The sequence below is a fragment of the Dendropsophus ebraccatus genome, chromosome 1 (genome assembly GCF_027789765.1).
Source record: "Dendropsophus ebraccatus isolate aDenEbr1 chromosome 1, aDenEbr1.pat, whole genome shotgun sequence".
Classification (NCBI taxonomy): domain Eukaryota; kingdom Metazoa; phylum Chordata; class Amphibia; order Anura; family Hylidae; genus Dendropsophus; species Dendropsophus ebraccatus.
In genome coordinates this window covers 226,808,591-226,825,327 of record NC_091454.1, presented here as the reverse complement: position 1 = coordinate 226,825,327, position 16,737 = coordinate 226,808,591, and the positions used below count along the sequence as shown (strand labels likewise).

Sequence of the window (16,737 nt, the reverse complement as noted above, 5' to 3'; positions counted from 1 at the left end):
ACTTGCCTGGACTTTCTCTAGTTTTTGATTATCTGAATAGAATGTTGTAGATACTTTACCAGATCACCGGCTTATGAAGTGTTCCCTCTATGGCTTTTTTAATATCTTTATTCCTCAGACTGTATATAATGGGGTTGGCCAAGGGAGTAAACACAATATATAGTAGTGAGAGGGTTTTGCTCACGGACAGTGCTAGACCCTTTGTTGGGAGAACATACACACTGAATAGAGTAAAGTAGAACATAGAGACCACAATGAGGTGGGAGCTACAGGTGGAGAAGGCTTTCTGTCTACCAGTACTGGATGGGATCCTTAAGATTGCTAAGACAATATATGTATAAGATACTAAAATGATTGTTGTTGCAATGAAGACACATGGCATGCCTATTACAGAAATCTCCAGACGGACAATGAAGGCATCTGAACAGGCAAGTTCTAGCATTGGAACCATGTCACAGTATAAGTGGTCAATGATGTTCGATCCACAAAAGTTTAACATTGCAGTTGTTACGGTGGAAAACAAAGTTATGGAAAATCCAACCAACCAACAGATCGCGGCCAATATCACACAATGCCCACTTGTCATGATAGAGGAGTAACGGAGGGGATTACAGATGGCCACATATCGGTCATAAGCCATCGCTGTAAGTAGGAAACATTCAGAAGATTCTGTGGCACAAAAGAAATAAAACTGAGTGATACAACCGATAAAAGTAATGGTCGCCCCATTATTTAGTATGACGTGGAACATCTTAGGAACAATGCTGGTGGTTAATACGACGTCACTGACAGACAGATGTGAGATGAAGAAGTACATTGGGGTGTGGAGGATCTTGCTTTTGGACACCAGGACGATGATCAGGAGATTCCCACATATTGTCCCACAGTAAACCACGAAGAACAGACCGAACAGGAAAAGTCTTAACCCTTGGCTGACTTGAAATCCTAAGAGAAAAAACTCTGTGACCACCGTCTTGTTACTTTCCTGCGTGGAGAGTGAAGTGTTAGTAGTTTAAAGGCTAAAAGGACATGATTCGTAAAAGACACAAGACTTAAGGTTGTCTAGATACTTGACCCATAGAGAAAGGTTCTAACACAAATTGTGTTCTATACTGAAACTTACTCCAAAGCAGTGGACCGACCTGTACAGTGCAATATAGAAACAAAAGGAAATAAAGCCTAAATAGATGATAAAAAAAAAAAAAAAACTCATCAAAAAAACATAAAAAGGATAAAACCAACTATCCAAGAACTTTGAATCCATGGGAGCATATAACATTTTACCATCGTGGATATACTAAAAAATATAATGAAATAACTACTGTATAAAACATGTAAGATTACCCTAAACCTGCCAGAAGGGCACGGATGTAAATGTGCATCAAATGTCAGGGGTCGATATTTTGTCTTCTATGTAAATAAATAAATATTTGCTTCTTTCTCATATACATCAATCAGCCATATCTAAGTGGTAAAGTGCAAATTCCAAGGAGATAAAGCCAGCACTGGGTAACCATCCACACGGCAAGTGGCCACCTGGATTACCAGTCCAGATCCACACAATGCCCCATAATAAGGTCACAGCAGAAATGGAGGTTTGCTCAAAGTTAGCCATGTAGAATTTTATTTAAATCCACGTAGAAAATGAAACTTTTTTTATGGCATTTTGCGAAATGTCACACTTTTGTATGTGGATTTGAATAAACTTCAACATGGATGATTCTGACAAGACCTCCATTTCCGCTGTAACCATATTACCTGGCACTGTGTGGATCTGGACTGGTAATCCAGGTAGCCACTTGCCTTGCGGATGGTTTCCACTATGACTTTATTATGTGGTACTGACAGGTGGAGTGTCTGGATTATATTATGGCAATGGCGCCTTTCTGGGGTGTAAGTGTCTGGTTAACTCTTACAGAAGACGTTGGAAGGAGAAAAAAAATGGGCAAGTCTAAACATCTGAAAGACTGTAAGAAGGGACATATGAATAGGTGTCAAGAACCTTCAGAACGGCCCATGTGGTGGTGTTTTCCCTCTATGTAGTGGTAAATATCTACCAAATGTACATAAAAAGTGGAGATTGCAAACCTGCTTTATATCACATCCCCCGTTCATTCTGGTTTTGAAAAACTACAACAGGACATCTTTCCCCTATTTTCTGTTACGCATGTTACTCACTTGAGGTATTACTTTAGTCTTGACGTTCATTTTCAGCTGATTTCTCTTGTAGCCCTTGTTTCTCTGTAGGGATAAGATGATTAGACTGTGATGGTGTCGGCTTTCATGGCCAAGTGAGGCCAGATCAGCTATGACTAGCTGTGGGTATTTATCTACAGAGTAAAGACCCTCGGAGATACCTCTGATACAGGATAATGAGTCTCTAGTGTTCAGTGTTCATCAGTGAAGGAAAAAAGAACTGTATCTGTAAGTCATTAACAGCTCCGGAGATTCCCAGCGAGAATTTTTTATTTGTAAGAATTAATTATAAGAAAATACAAAACATTTAGTTATCTATGTCTTATAGAGAAGGTCCCAAGTGGATGAACTCCTCTAAGGTATTGAAACTACACTAAGAATAGCTTATGTTGGAGCAATGAAAAACTTTATTGAGTCACAAATCATAGACATAAAGAATCATGAGATTTTAAAAAAAAAAATCATATATATATATATATATACATAAAATACATCAGTAAGGAAAAGAACAACTATCAGAAAGGTGGTCAAGTCCCTGCCACATTGGCTCGTAAATTGACTAGTAAAAAGTATCATACACAAATTGAGGGGATTAAAGATCCCACCTAAACACCAACAATATATGTTACATGAGTGTATACACAAACACAAGCATTGTATGGATGTGTAGTTTTTGGTCAAATCCTATATTTTATTAATACGTTAATTAGGTGGTTTGGTGCGCTGGAGGTGGTTCTTGAGCCTTCCCCTTCACATAAATATTGAGGTAGTGCTCTGCAGGGACATTACTCCAGCCAATAATGACTGCAGGAATCTAAAGGAATATTCAAAAGGAGGGGTAGGCTTGTGGTAGTCCCAACCCCGGAGCAGCAAACCACCAATTTTACACATTAAACAGGGGATTCCAAAAACAAATGGCACTGAAAATAAAAGAAAATGACCTTTATTCTCAGTGTTCCCTGATCCTTGTGAACCTACCAGCAAGCTAAAGTTTTCTAACCTGCATCTGATGGTCATTAACTCTGACCACAAGGACCTCACATATTTACAGACTGCCCAAAGTTTACATCCACATCCAGATAGTTGGAGACTTTTCTTTAGTTTCCAGCTTCATTTCTGGTCAGCGGATAAAAATGTCACATTCTTTGTTTCAATGAATCGGGAGAAAGAACATCATTGACCCTGGTTGTCTGGTCACTGTGATGCCAGTGGCAATTAAAAATATCCCGGCTGGGAATACATCTATGCAGATTTTCACCTGGGGTCACAGTGTGCAGGTTACTCCGGAGGTGACTAAACACTAGACCTAGACTAGAGCTTTTATTGCTGGTTAACTACTATTTCCAAGGATGTAAAGGACTATGTCCTTGTGCGCATCAGCTGATTTTCCAAAATGTTTCACTTTGTTCCTCTCCCAGGACTGCCATACCCTACCTTTATGGCCTTGTTGTGGAAGTCATGTTTTGCCTGTATGGTCTGCCACTAGAGATGAGTGAAGTGAGCTTCCCGAGCCGAAATCCCTTCCAAACTTTGCAAAAAAAATGATTCAGGAACAAACCAAATTTTTTCTTACACAGGTTTGTCCAAAATGGTGGCTGCACTTAGTAGATTACAGTACAGTAAAGTCATGGGTCTAAGGGGTTATCCATAATTCCTAGCAGCCAGGCAATGTGCGGCAGTACACAACTCCCTGCTGCGCGACGTCACACTGTATATTTTGTAACTGTAAAATTGCTCCTGTCCTGTCAACTTTGAGCCAGTACATCCAGTCCACAGCTCTCCTAGGTGAAGTTAACAAAGTGAGTTACCTCTCCGGTTACTTCAGGTGGCCTGTTGTCTGGCAGCAGAATAAGTGATATTGTTAATGACAATTGTCAAAAGTAATTTTGCTGCCAGACACTGTATTAAAATTGTCCACCTGACATAACTTGACAGATGAATCTTTGTGTAAATGTGTAAATGACTCAACTTAGTCATTGTATGTCAGTGATCTACCACTGTCTACACCTCTCCTGGCTGCAGTTAACTCAGTGAGTCAGCTGTCAGGTGATCATAAGAATACCCTTGGTGTTGGTGAGATGCAATACAAATCAACCAACAGGAAGTTGAGATATCATTGTTCACTTCACTGACTTTACTGAAATGTCATGTACAATGTGTAAAATCTTCTTTCTGTTGGGTGCCTTCACAGCCACCAGCCACAGATTGTTAAGTAAGGAAAACCAAAAAGGTCAAGAAAAATTCCTCATAGGAGCCCTAATTAAGTTGTTCCACCCTACACTGACGTCACAGTGGGCGTCCATTTTACCGAAGACCAACCCCGTTGGAACGCATGTGACTTGTGTGAACCCGTCTACTGGTAGTGACTGAGCCTCTGGCAGGAAGAGAGCTAATCGGGACTGCAACTGCTGCCAGACACCGCTGTCACACACTAAAGGGGGCCAAGGTCACTGACAAACAGTAAAGGGGGGGGGGGGGCATTCCTGAAGCCATCTGACACTGTCAGCAGACCTTTCAGTGGTGGCTGACAGTGTCAGATGGCTTCAGAGATGCTCTGTCCCTTTCAAAGCCAGCCTCACACACAGCCAGTGGCGTAGCTACCATGAAGGCAGGGAAAGCGACTGCTATGGGGCCTTTGCAAGAAGGGGGCCCCAGAAAGCCCTGCTCTGCCTTAATGTTAGGTATGCCACTGACAGCCGACCACCGCATCCCCCCTTCCGCAGAGGAAGAAGGACCCGCCACTGTACTCTTCAGCCCGCTTACTGTAGTGCAGGGTGAGTGGGCTGCACAACAGAAGAAGAGGGACAGAGGAGCAGGACCTGCCAGGTCCTGTACGCACAGGAGAGGGATGAAGGACTTTATAACATGACCCAAAGGTCCTCAGTACCTCTGTGTAAGGATGGGCATGACGTCATCAAAGGTCCTTTACACCTCATTCTGGACACTCCATTCTAGTGTCTACCCTGGGAGCTGTAAGTGCTGTGTATGTGTGTCAGTGTGTGTACATATGTGTCTGTGTATATATGTATATGTCAGAGAGTGTATGTATGTATCTGTGTATATATGTATATGTCAGAGAGTGTATGTATGTATCTGTGGGTAAATGAATATGTAAGTGTGTGCATGTATCTGTGACTATATATATACCGTATACCTATATATACCTATATATATACCATAGTGTCTGTAACACTGGTGTATATGTGTGTGTGTGTGTGGCGACGTACAGGATTCAGAGGGCCCCATACAGTTTTTTGCTATAGGGCCCCATGAATCCTAGCTATGCCCCTGCACACAGCTCAGCTACATTCCCCTGAAGCTTATATCTCCAGCCCCGCGGCACCTGCACTTTCTTCTCCCCTGCTTATCTCCTCCATGCTGCTGCTGTAGTCACATGTCAGGGACAAGCAGGAGAGAAGAGAGTGCAGGCACCGGGGGGCTAGAGATATGAGTTTCGGGTTAAGGTAAAAGAGCTGTTTGTGAGGCTGCCTGCTCAGGAAGTATGGTGGAAATAGCCACTACTGGGACCAAAACATCAGGAGGAGAAAGCTTCTGCTGAGGAGCCATGTGAGAGCTGGGTATCTTTTTTTTTTATTGTTCTGCTACACAGGGGGCTAGGGGTGGTAGTTGTTTGGGGGGGGGGGGGCTGAGCTGGGTGTGGTAGCTTTGTTGGGTAGCTATAGTTGTTTTGGGGGTTGGGGGTGTTAGTTGTACGAGGGTGGTTGGGGGGCAGTTGTGTGGGGAGCTGGGGGTAGTAGTTGTGTGGAGGGATGGGGGTGGTAGTTGTGTGGGGAGCTGAGGGTGTTAGTTGTGTGAATGGCTGGGGGGGTAGGTGTGTGTATGTCAGGGGCGAGGTCGGGTGATGGGTGTTGTCTGGAGGGGTGGGAGGCTGAAGGAGCTTTATGTTACCTTAAGGGGGGGGGCAAAAAAGGCTTCTCATAGGGCGCCATTTACCCAAAGGCTGGCCCTGACTCCAGCGCTGGGTTCGGCACCCGCAATCGTCGACTTGGCAGGGCCGCTACATCATTTAGCCATTCGAGAACTTTAGGACCCAGATGCCGCCATAGGTCCCATGTGGGGAGACATGCCTGACCCAGGAGAGGGGGATGGATCTCGGCACATCTACACTTCCCCAAGGAAGTAGCCAGGCCTGATCTTGCACCTGATGTGTCTGCCTTTTTCCTGGTGCCTGTCAGAAGACGACACAAGTCCCCAGAGGCTAGGCCTCCTCTAACTGCGATTCCAAAGTGTTTTTTTGGGGATGAGCCCCAAGACTTTCCGGAACCGCCATGAGATTTTGTGCCTGCACAAGAACGTTCCTGTCATGTGGCAGTGAAGAAGGGAAATGACGATTATCAGGTGCCACCAAGACTGGCTACCCGGCGGCCTAATACAGGACACGTATTGGTGTAAGCACGTCTCTGTGTTAACAAAAGGACCATCAAGAGAGCTTACCTCCCTCCAACTAAGCACAACCTACAAGAGGGAAAAATCTTGATGCATATATCCAGTTCTGGTGAGATTGGGAGAGATAGGCAGCTGCTATTACCCGTCCAAGGAACCCTTTCCAACAGCAATTCCAGCCAACAGTGTCCCAGGATTGGGATGAAACTTGGGATGAGTAGCACCAGCGGCAAACTGTTGAAGAGTCTACTGATGTGGTAGACTGCCGTGTCTGATAAAGATTCCAAGTGCTCGTCTGCAGTGTCTGCTGCTGATGCTGACACCATAACCCAGGTGCAGTCCCAGAACACCTATAATGTAACGGTTACCACCCCTTCCTCTACTAAAACTACTACCACCATGAGCTTCTGTGTTTTATGTGGTTGACATGGTTACCGGAGATGCACGCCAATGGCTCTAGGAAGAGTTAGATCTGCAATCTTTGCTCGAGGAAAGGACCCTCGAGGAAAGTGAGGTGGTGTTGTTGTTAAAGAGACGCTCTGTTATTAAAGAGTGCTACTGTTAATAATGCTGGAGTTGGGCCCAGTTGGTCATTTGTATGATATGTTTCCCCAGTTAATTCCCTGCAATGGTTCAAAATTCTGGTGCCCAGCTCTGCTGGGAACTTTTCCCTTTCCTTTCCACTCTTTTCTTGTGAGGAGCAACCTCCCACTTGGCTCTTTAAAGCCATTATAGTGTCACGAAGGACACATCTTGACTGATGCTCCAACGCAATGGACTGTGTATTGCATGGATCTCTGAATGGACTAGATCTGCTAAAAGAGAGCCCTTGTTGTGGATAATGGATGCTGCATTAATGAAGATTGGATTCTCACCAAGCTATAGCCATCTCTGAAAGGACTCCCAGGCACCTACAGCTACAGTGTACATTTTCGTTGTTTGCTGCACTAAGGAAATCACCCTACTCCAGAGCCTCCACTGTGCAGTGTTGTGGGCCACTGTACTGCTGGAGAAGGACTCTACTGTGGGTGCCTCCTTCAGGTGCCACGTTCTTCACCTCATAAAAAACTGTGTACTACCAGAGCCTTTGGGGATGGTGTTGTGGGCCACCATCTTTATGGAGATGGACTACAGCGTGATGTTTGGGTAATTGTGTATGCTAACCTTTTCTTTGCCACTGCCTTTCTCCTCTTTTTCACAGGTGTTACAGGAAGTTACGGGGAGTATGTAGTGTCTCACTAAGTTTTTTTCTCTTCTTCTTCTTCGTACACCTTGGTAAAAGTGTATGTCTCTAGGGTCATATGTTAGGACAGGTGGCTGCTGTTCCTTACTCTAACCACTAGATGCCACAATTACACAACACATCAACAGTGCACCTTATGTCTAGCTACTCACACACTTCCTTTATAGTGACTACTTACCTTTTGCATTAAGTTAGTGCCCCACTATGGGTTTCTAGAATAGACTCCTAGGGAAACCGGAGACAAGAGAGTCTTCACCCTTGCCTACGCTGAGGATATTACAGCTAAAACAGGACAGTTGACCACCTTTCAGAAAAAGGCAGGATGTGTATATTGTTTTTCCTGCACTAGTTACCTAACCACTATGGCTTGCTAGACTAGACTCTTAGGGAAACCGGAGACAAGAGAGTCTTCACCCCTGGCTACGCCAAGGACTTTACAGCTAAAACAGGACAGTCGACCGCCTTTGAGAAAAGGGATGGACTACCCAAGATTGGACCTGCAGTAGAGCACAGTGCCAGTAAGCCACTCTCTACTGACAAGACGCTCAGCTTTGTAGAAAGGGTTCTACAAGCCAGCTACACCCAGAGCAGAGACCTTGTACTCGTACTACTCCAATAGGACGAAAAACCAGACACTTTGGGGCAGAAGGGGGTTAAATGAGGTAACTGACACTCATCTATACGAGAGTACGAGTATTTCTTCAAACACTCTAAAGACACTTCACCACATCCCAACAGAGTACATAGTACTTTAGGCAAGGGCCATCCTACTGGTCCCTGACACATTTTAGCTTACTGTTTCTTCTATTAACTCACTTACCTACCTGTTGGAGTACTATTGCTGAAGTAAATTTTGGAAATTAGAAGTGGGTCTGGTTGCTGTGTGTCTGGGGGGGGTGGGTGTTACCACTCCTTGAAACCATGACAAGTAGCCTCCAAAACATCAGAACCCACCAGCAGGGCCAACATCAGTACCAGAAACCCAGGCCACAGAGAGCACAAGCACGCAACAAATTAAATTGAGGCACTGAGGCAGGCAGGATTCCAAATGAAGTCCGTGGCAGGGGTTCCACTCAGAATTTTGCTTGTTACTCAGTGTGAACCTATCAGCAGTTTACATTCCAAACTGATGACACAATTAGACAGCTGATAGGTCAAGAAGACAGATGACACCTTTATACATATATCTGTATGTGCTTGCGGAACGTAGAAAAATGCTTTTTTTTTTTCAGTGCAAAGTGTCAAAGAGGTGCTCCCAAGCTCCTATCTTCTGCAACTTGAAAACTTCCTTGCACCCCCTTCAAACCTTCACCGACAGTCAAGGCCCAGCTTTTAGCTCACTGTCAATCAAGCAGGGTAAGGGATGGGAGGGGAAGCGAGAAGGTGTTACAGCCTGAAGCAGTTTGCCCAGGACAGCCTGGACATTTTGCCCAGGAGAATTGAAGGATTTTTTTCTCCATTATGGATTCACAGACAGATATATGAAAGGCACCATGTGTGCCCTTTACGTAACAGCAACTAAGGGTCTTATTCCACGGGACGATTATAGTTCAAAAATCATTAGAATGTTCGTACTTGAAAGATAATGGTCTTGTGGATTAGCAGACAACGATTAAACGACCAACAAGAAATTGTTGTTGGTGTTGTTGGTGGCTTAATAGAATTTAAACCTTTTTTTTTTTGTTTGTTTGTTTGCAAATCGTTCGCGCATCGTTTGGTTTAATAAGATGATGTTTGGTCGTTCGCAGTAGCGACAAATGCAGTAACAACGACAGGATGACCACAAGAAACATCATAAGTAATGATCATCATTCCATGTAATTGGGTGAACAATTCCAGGTGGTTCGCCATAGGGGTCGTTTGAGATCATTTATCGTTGACAAATCACTTTTTTTTTTTTTTTTTTTTTAGCAAAGGTGTTTCTTTTTTCCCATCTCTACCTTGCAAGAGATTTTTTTTCTTTCTGTTTTTTTTCCTTTTACTTCTACATTGACATAGCTGAATGCTGAAAAAGAAAAAAACATCAATTCTTCTAATAATGCCCACGTTCTTTCTATCTCCGGCTAGATAAAATAAATCTCTTCTGCTTTTCTAATCTCTATACAATTTCTCTTCCTATCTCACATCTGCATAGTTATTATTATTATTATTATTAGGTCACAGAGAAGCTACAGTAAGATGTCATCTATCCTCAGCTTGGTTTATTCCGCGGTGACTGATTAGCGTAATCCCCTCCGTATACGCGGCCATCGTGCTTATTCCCTACAGCATTCCCAGGGAAACTATAAATTATAATCATAATGACTCCAACGTGTTTTTTCTTTTCATGTTATATTAGTCTCCACATTGCCGAGTGGATCCCAGGTGCCTGGTATTATGACAAAGTAATTGTTCTGCCTCCTCCTTCCATTCTTCATTACCGGCTAAAGAGAAAACCACACAGATAATGGAAGCGACAACTTTTATGTGTTGTGTTATTTTGTAATATGCTTGGAGTCCTGTTTAAACGATTGTAATGGTATGTTTACCTTTATAGCCGACATACTTTATTAGGCTTTGTTCAGACGCTGTATGAGACTGGCAACAACGGCCGTACTTTTACAAAAACATACATTGTGTGAACATGGCCTTAAAGATGAACGCATCATAATATTGAGCAGAAATGCTACAGCTGATGTTAGAAGATTGTGAATCCCAAAAAAAAAAACACTGCCCACCGGCCCAACCCAAACTCAGCCATTGTGAAACTAATTCAGAATGATGCAATCTTCTAGCATCAGATGCAGATGCACCACAATCTGCTCATCATGGTGACCCCTATATTCTCTCTGCCTGGCGTCTGCAGCCTCCATACATCCTGTGCAATTTTGGACTAGGGTATCTGGGCCCACCAGAAGTAAAGATCCTGGGGCCCACCAATGAAGAACCAGTGAGAAACAACGTGTCAGTCAGTGTTTGTGCAGGTTATAAATCTGGGGGCCCACCGGAGGATTCTCCAGTCCTCTGGTGGGCCAGTCCGACACTGATCCTGTGTGACATCTGACCCTACAGTAACCAGTCACTCTATTCTCTCTACCCTTTTTTTCCTTTATGTATCAAGAAGAGAGGCAAATAAAATGGGGTTTGGAATCACTGTAATCACTATCTATAGAGATATTTGAGGAGATTTACCAAGCAATCTTACAAAAGGAATGCAACCAATCACAGCTCAGCTTTCTCTTTGCCAGAGCGCATTAATATTATTTGACAGCTGAAATACAGTATGATTGGTTATTATGAGCAAGAAGGAAACATCTTACTGTAACTAGTTGATAAATCTGCACTATTGAATATCAAAATCTCTAAGTAGGAAGAAAATTTTAACGTGTTCCTGTCGTTATAATTTTCAAAATCTAAATCAACAGATTTTATTTATTTATTTATTTATTTTTTAACAGTGTAGAATGTGAATAATGGAACATATTTTTTGATACCAAGTACTAGATGACCAGCCTTCTGGAGTATTTACAGTTTGAACAACCTACAAAGTTGTTATTCCTTGTATTTTCTATTAAGAATCTGGATCTCAGCTCCAGCAGATGAGTGAACCTCTAGCATGCTTGAGTCCATCCGAACCCAAACTTTCGGCATTTGATTAGCAGTGTCTGCTGAAGTTGGATAAAGCCCTAAGGCTACAGTATGTGGAAATCATGGATATAGTCATTGGCTGTATCCATGTTTTCCAGACAACCTTAGAGCTTTATCCAAGTTCAGCAGCCCCAGCTAATCAAATCCCGAACGTTCGGGTTCCGATCGACTCCAGCACGCTCCAGGTTCGCTCATCTCTATTTATTACCTGTGAATCAGCGCAGTCAGAGAAGTATCCAAGGGTCATAGGTAATTCTGAATGTTGGCTCATTTTGAGATCATAGCAGGTGTTTAGGAACTTTGAGTGGCAGATTAACAGTCATGTAGCTCAGGAGCATTGCTCAGTTGAGAATGCAGCTGTCATTTTTATTGGGTCTAAGGTCAGGGCTATACAATGACTTTTTGTAGTGCTAGTTATTATTTTAACATCACTGCATTGTGTTCTATACAATCTTGTGGACTGCAGTTGTAACTCCATAGTTAACATTAAAAGGCAGTGCTACAAAAATTCTAAGTGCAGCCTTACCCTAGTCTGGCTAAAGAGGGGTGTCGGTTGTATTTTAGACTTTGTCCACTTTCCGCTGGTACTGAAATTCAGAGAGTGGGAAATATCATGTCCCTCCTCCATGGTCCCCATGCAATAGTGGGCTTTTTTGTGACCTCCTGACTCACCTGAATTGTCTTTTGTGGTCAGGTCTTCTGACTTCCTGGGTCTATTCTATGATAACCCTGACAGGGCGGCTGTGGCTGACATTTAATTGTCTACCTTGAGGCAGAGTAGAAAGATCGTGGAGGAGTACTGCTTGGCTGAAATGACCCAGCTCTCAGATGCCAGTTTAGATTAGGGCTGGAGGACCACTTGAAGGACTTGCTGGTTGCTTACCCTAACCCTGGTACCCTTGATGAGGCCATGGCTCTTGCCATTAGGTTAAATCAATGCATCATGGAAAGACGTAGAGAGAGGGCTTCTACTCTGCTGGCCTAATCCTCTGTTGTTCCAGTATCTGCCACCCCCAGTTACGCCTAGAGGAGCCCATGAAAATGGGGGCTTCTGCAGTATCTGCTGCCTTTGACAGTAAGACATCTTGTCACATGCTACTACTGCAGTGGGGAAGGTCATTTCATCTGTGAGTGTCCCAAAAGGAAGTTCAGGTCAGAACTCCAGTGCCTACGTGTTTGGTAGAAAGGTCATCTAGGGACCAGGTATTTCCTGTTTTATCTAACAAATGCTGCTCCCAGTTGAATCCTGTTATCTTTCTAACTGTGGGTCTGGCAATGTTTTCTTGCATTTAGGATTCACTTCCAATTTTATTGACAGATCCTTTGATATTACTCTGCCTATCAAGATGCCTCTACCTGATACTTTTTCCCATTGTACTTTGCAACCTGGAGGAAGAACAAATCCTTGTCTTTGTGATCATGTTAAGGTTTTCTGAAAGGCGCAGTTGGAGGTTCTGCCCCTCACAGGCCTCAGGACTGCGCCATTGACCTATTGCCTGGGTTAAAATACCCCAAAGGGAGAATATATAACTTTTCTGGTCCTGAAAAACTGGCTATGAAACAATACATAACAGAATATCTCCAGGAGGGTCCTATCCATTCCTCTGTTCCAGATTTGTTCAACCAGATCCAAGGAGCAAAGTGGGTCTCCAAGTTAGGGGAGCATATAACCGTATTTGTATCAAAGAAGGTAATGAGCATAAAAATGTATTCAATACCCCAGAGGGCCATTTTTAATCATGCTATATGGGTTGTGCAATGCGCCTGCAGTCTTCCAGAACCTGGTAAATGAGAGATAGTCATTACATGATAATTTTTTTCTTACTCTGGCTTGTTTCCTGATTTGGTACCTCACTCCTGACTGTGTATGACCTGGGCTCGTGTTACAGTGTTCCCTTTTGATTTTGACTTCTGGTTCTGACCTCTGGTGAGTTATTGGTTAAGTTTTTTAATTCTGATTGGTGGCTTTACATACTCTCCTGGTATTGAGGTAGACTGTTAACTTATTTCCCCTTACAGCACAGCTCTTAATAGCATAGGGACCGTTGACCAGTTGGGGACTGCCGCCTAGGGCAACGCGCCAAGCAGGTAGGGACAGTTGGCTGGGAACTAGTCAGGGCTTACTGAACCTCTCATGAAGTGACAGGTGCAGTATTGCAGCTCGGTTCTATAGAAGCAAATGGAGCTAAATTATAATAGCACACACAACCTGAGGACAGAGGAGGCGCTGTTGTGTAGTTGTGCTTTTTCTAATCCCGGAAAACCTCTTTAATAATGTTAATAAGTTAGAAACCCTTTTTTGTTCCATCAGCTAATTTGCGCAACTTGAGCATGCTTGAGCCCGATTGTTCTCCAAGGGAATCCATCAAAACATGGATATAAGCCTATGTCCCATGGCTGTACACATGTTTTCCAGGCATCCCTAGGGCTGCATCAAACTTCTTGAGCCACCGATTTTCAATTGTCGAACAATCAGACACAACTCTTACTTTTTTTTTTTTTTTTTTTTTCCCCAGGCAATGAATGAGAGAAATCACACCATAATCAATGAAATATTTCTTCTTGGCTTCAAAAATTTCCACAATTTGAAGATCCTTCTCTTCATCCTCCTCCTTGCGGTTTACTTTGTGACAATATGTGGGAATCTCCTGATAATTGTCCTGGTGTCCTACAGCCGGGCTCTCCAATCTCCCATGTACTTCTTCCTCACCCAATTGTCCATATCGGATATTTTGCTCACCACTGATATTGTCCCTAATAGTCTTGTCTGTATAATTGCTGAAGAGTTGGTCATGTCTTTCTCTGGTTGCATCACCCAGTTTTATATCTTTGCTTTCTCCGAGTCTTTGGAGTGCTTCATGCTTGCATTAATGGCTTATGATAGGTATCTAGCCATCTGTAACCCTCTCCGCTATACCACAATTATGACTTTTGCCTTGATTTATAAGATGATTCTGATTTCTTGGATTTTGTTGGCCTCTTTTCTCCTTGTAACCACTTTATCTCTTTTCGGACTGCAATTCTGTGGACCAAATGTCATTGACCATTTCTTTTGTGACTTAGCCCCAATACTCCAACTATCCTGTTCAGAAACCTCAGCATTGGAGATGGAGGTTTTCTGGATGAGTATGGTTGTTGTGGTTTTACCCTCTGTTATGATTGTCACATCATATGGATGTATTGTTGCCACCATCCTAAGCCTCTCATCTAATCTCCAGAGGAGGAAAGCTTTCTCTACGTGTAGCTCTCACCTAACAGTTGTCGGTATATTCTATGGGACATTAATCACTGTTTATATGATTCCCAAGAAAGGAGTTTCTCTGACCGCCAGCAAAGTCGTCTCGCTATTATATACTGTGGTAACGCCCATGCTGAATCCCATCATATACAGCCTAAGAAATCAGGACATCAAAGACACAATCAGGAAACTAAAGAAGTGACTAGTAGGAGTAATGTTTCAGTAGATGATTTGGCTCTCTCTCCATCACTGAACCACTGAGATTGTGATGATATTAAAAGAGATACAATGAATGACATGGGTTTTGTTCCAGGATAATGGTCTAACACCAAAAGCAGAACCATCGGCCTTTGAATCCTGCTGTCTGCCCACTCCGTGGAGAAGGTGGAGACAACCCAAGAACTGCTTGGATATTGGAAATAGCCCTGCAAAACTCATAGACTGTATCCATGTTTTCCAAGCAGTCCTCAGGCTGTCTGCTCCTTCTCCACGGAGTGGGTAGACAGCAGGATTCAAAAGCCAATCGTTCTGCTTTGTACAAAGCTAAATGAAGCCCGCTATGCTCATCTTCATTTTCTAGACTAATATACTAATATACACACTACTAACTAACATGCCATCACAAAACTGTAGTGAACCTCACTGCCCCAGACATCAGTAAACATTATATACTACTACAATATTAGTTGCAAAGTCAAACAGTTTCTCACATATACTAATTGTATACTATTGTACTAATTGTATACTACTGTGTTACTATAGCCTAAGGTGAAGTCTGCAGTGCCCTAAAAGAGTGGCTTCCTGTCAGTGAGGGCTTTGTGTAGAGATTACCTCATACAGATGTGTCCAGCCTTACCTTTTCATTAGTTAAGAAATGGAATGTAGTTTCTCATGGAAAACATTCAAATCCATATCCGGATAATATAAAAACAAACAAAAGACGTCCCTGTGTCCCCTCTCAAAGACTAAGGACCCTTCAACATGACCTGATCAGTAGAAAGATCAGTTAGACTGGCACTTGTTTACAGAAAGTCATGGCAAAAGTCATAAATAGGGATTAGCGAGTACGTAAATGCTCAGGTGCTCGTTACTCGAGACGAGTATTTCCTGATAGTCAATGGGAGACTCGAGCATTTTTTGAGGGGACTCAGGTTTGGTAGAGGGAAGGTCGTGTGAAAACTTGTCAACCTCAGAAATTGATGGAAACACAACTAAAATGGACAAAAAAACAGCAGTGTCAGCATGTATGCATGCCTCTAAAGCTGCCTAATGGCACCATTACGCCTAATTCTGTGCAACAGCCTGGTAAAAAACAGAGATAGGCATATGGACCACCCCAAAACTCAGCCTGACACAGCATGGCAGTGAGAACATCGTGAACCATTAAAACAGAGGTAGCATATTATGAACCACCCAAAAATTCAGCCTGATACAGCATAGCGGTGAGAACAGAGCGAACAAGGTAGAAGCGGTAGCCAGTTAGCGTTCTAAAAATTATACCAGACTTAGCATGGCAGTGAGCTCACAGAGAATCCTTAAAAGTGAGTGAGGAAGCATGAGAGCCTCCCAAAAATTAGGGCAGGAGCAGCATGGCATTGAACACCCAGAGAACCATTACAAGTAAGTGAGGAATCAAATGAGCCCACCCAAAAATTGGAGTGAGTCCAGGGGCTGGGATATGTAGTGGACATGATCCCGGGTGCTGACAGCTAACTGGCTAGGCCTGCTGTCAGTCACCACTCACCGTCAAGAGTACACTTGATGCCTCTTGACCAGGGGACAAAAAAAATAAAATAAAAAAACTGGCCGGTTGGTGGGGGCGCGATCGGCGGGGCCCCCGGCAACCAGTCCCGCTCCTCTGCAGATGTAGTGTGATGTCAGAGCATGGCAGTGAGGACACAGAGAACCATTAGGAGTGAGGAAGCAATTGAGACTCCCAATAATTAGGCCAGACCCTGCATGGTGGAAGAAGACTTGGCAGGTAGCTGATAATTGTAGGAAGAGGAGGAGGAGGAGGAGGAGGAGGAGG

General features: G+C 43.4%; 2 protein-coding genes across 2 annotated transcripts; one reads left to right on the top strand and one right to left on the bottom strand.

Moving 5' to 3' along the window:
- Positions 1 to 55: 55 nt before the first annotated feature.
- Positions 56 to 11,741, bottom strand: LOC138785813 (olfactory receptor 5G9-like). Its single transcript, XM_069962171.1, has 3 exons — positions 11,679 to 11,741; positions 2,179 to 2,241; positions 56 to 985 (listed from the first exon to the last, which is right to left on the bottom strand). The coding sequence occupies exons 1-3, from the start codon at positions 11,739 to 11,741 to the stop codon at positions 56 to 58; spliced, it is 1,056 nt and encodes a 351-aa protein (XP_069818272.1).
- Positions 11,742 to 13,989: 2,248 nt separating this feature from the next.
- Positions 13,990 to 14,910, top strand: LOC138768105 (olfactory receptor 10A7-like). The gene has a single exon (XM_069946199.1). It carries the CDS (start codon positions 13,990 to 13,992, stop codon positions 14,908 to 14,910), a length of 921 nt encoding a protein of 306 aa, XP_069802300.1.
- Positions 14,911 to 16,737: the final 1,827 nt, after the last annotated feature.

Excerpts from the sequence above, each read along its gene's own strand:
- LOC138785813 (XM_069962171.1), bottom strand. The coding sequence starts at position 11,741 with ATGAGCCAACATTCAGAATTACCTATGACCCTTGGATACTTCTCTGAC. Across the intron at positions 2,242-11,678 it reads CTGACTGCGCTGATTCACAG|AGAAACAAGGGCTACAAGAG; the intron begins GTAATAAATAGA and ends TTATCCCTACAG. Across the intron at positions 986-2,178 it reads AGACTAAAGTAATACCTCAA|GAAAGTAACAAGACGGTGGT; the intron begins GTGAGTAACATG and ends CTCTCCACGCAG.
- LOC138768105 (XM_069946199.1), top strand. The coding sequence starts at position 13,990 with ATGAATGAGAGAAATCACACCATAATCAATGAAATATTTCTTCTTGGC.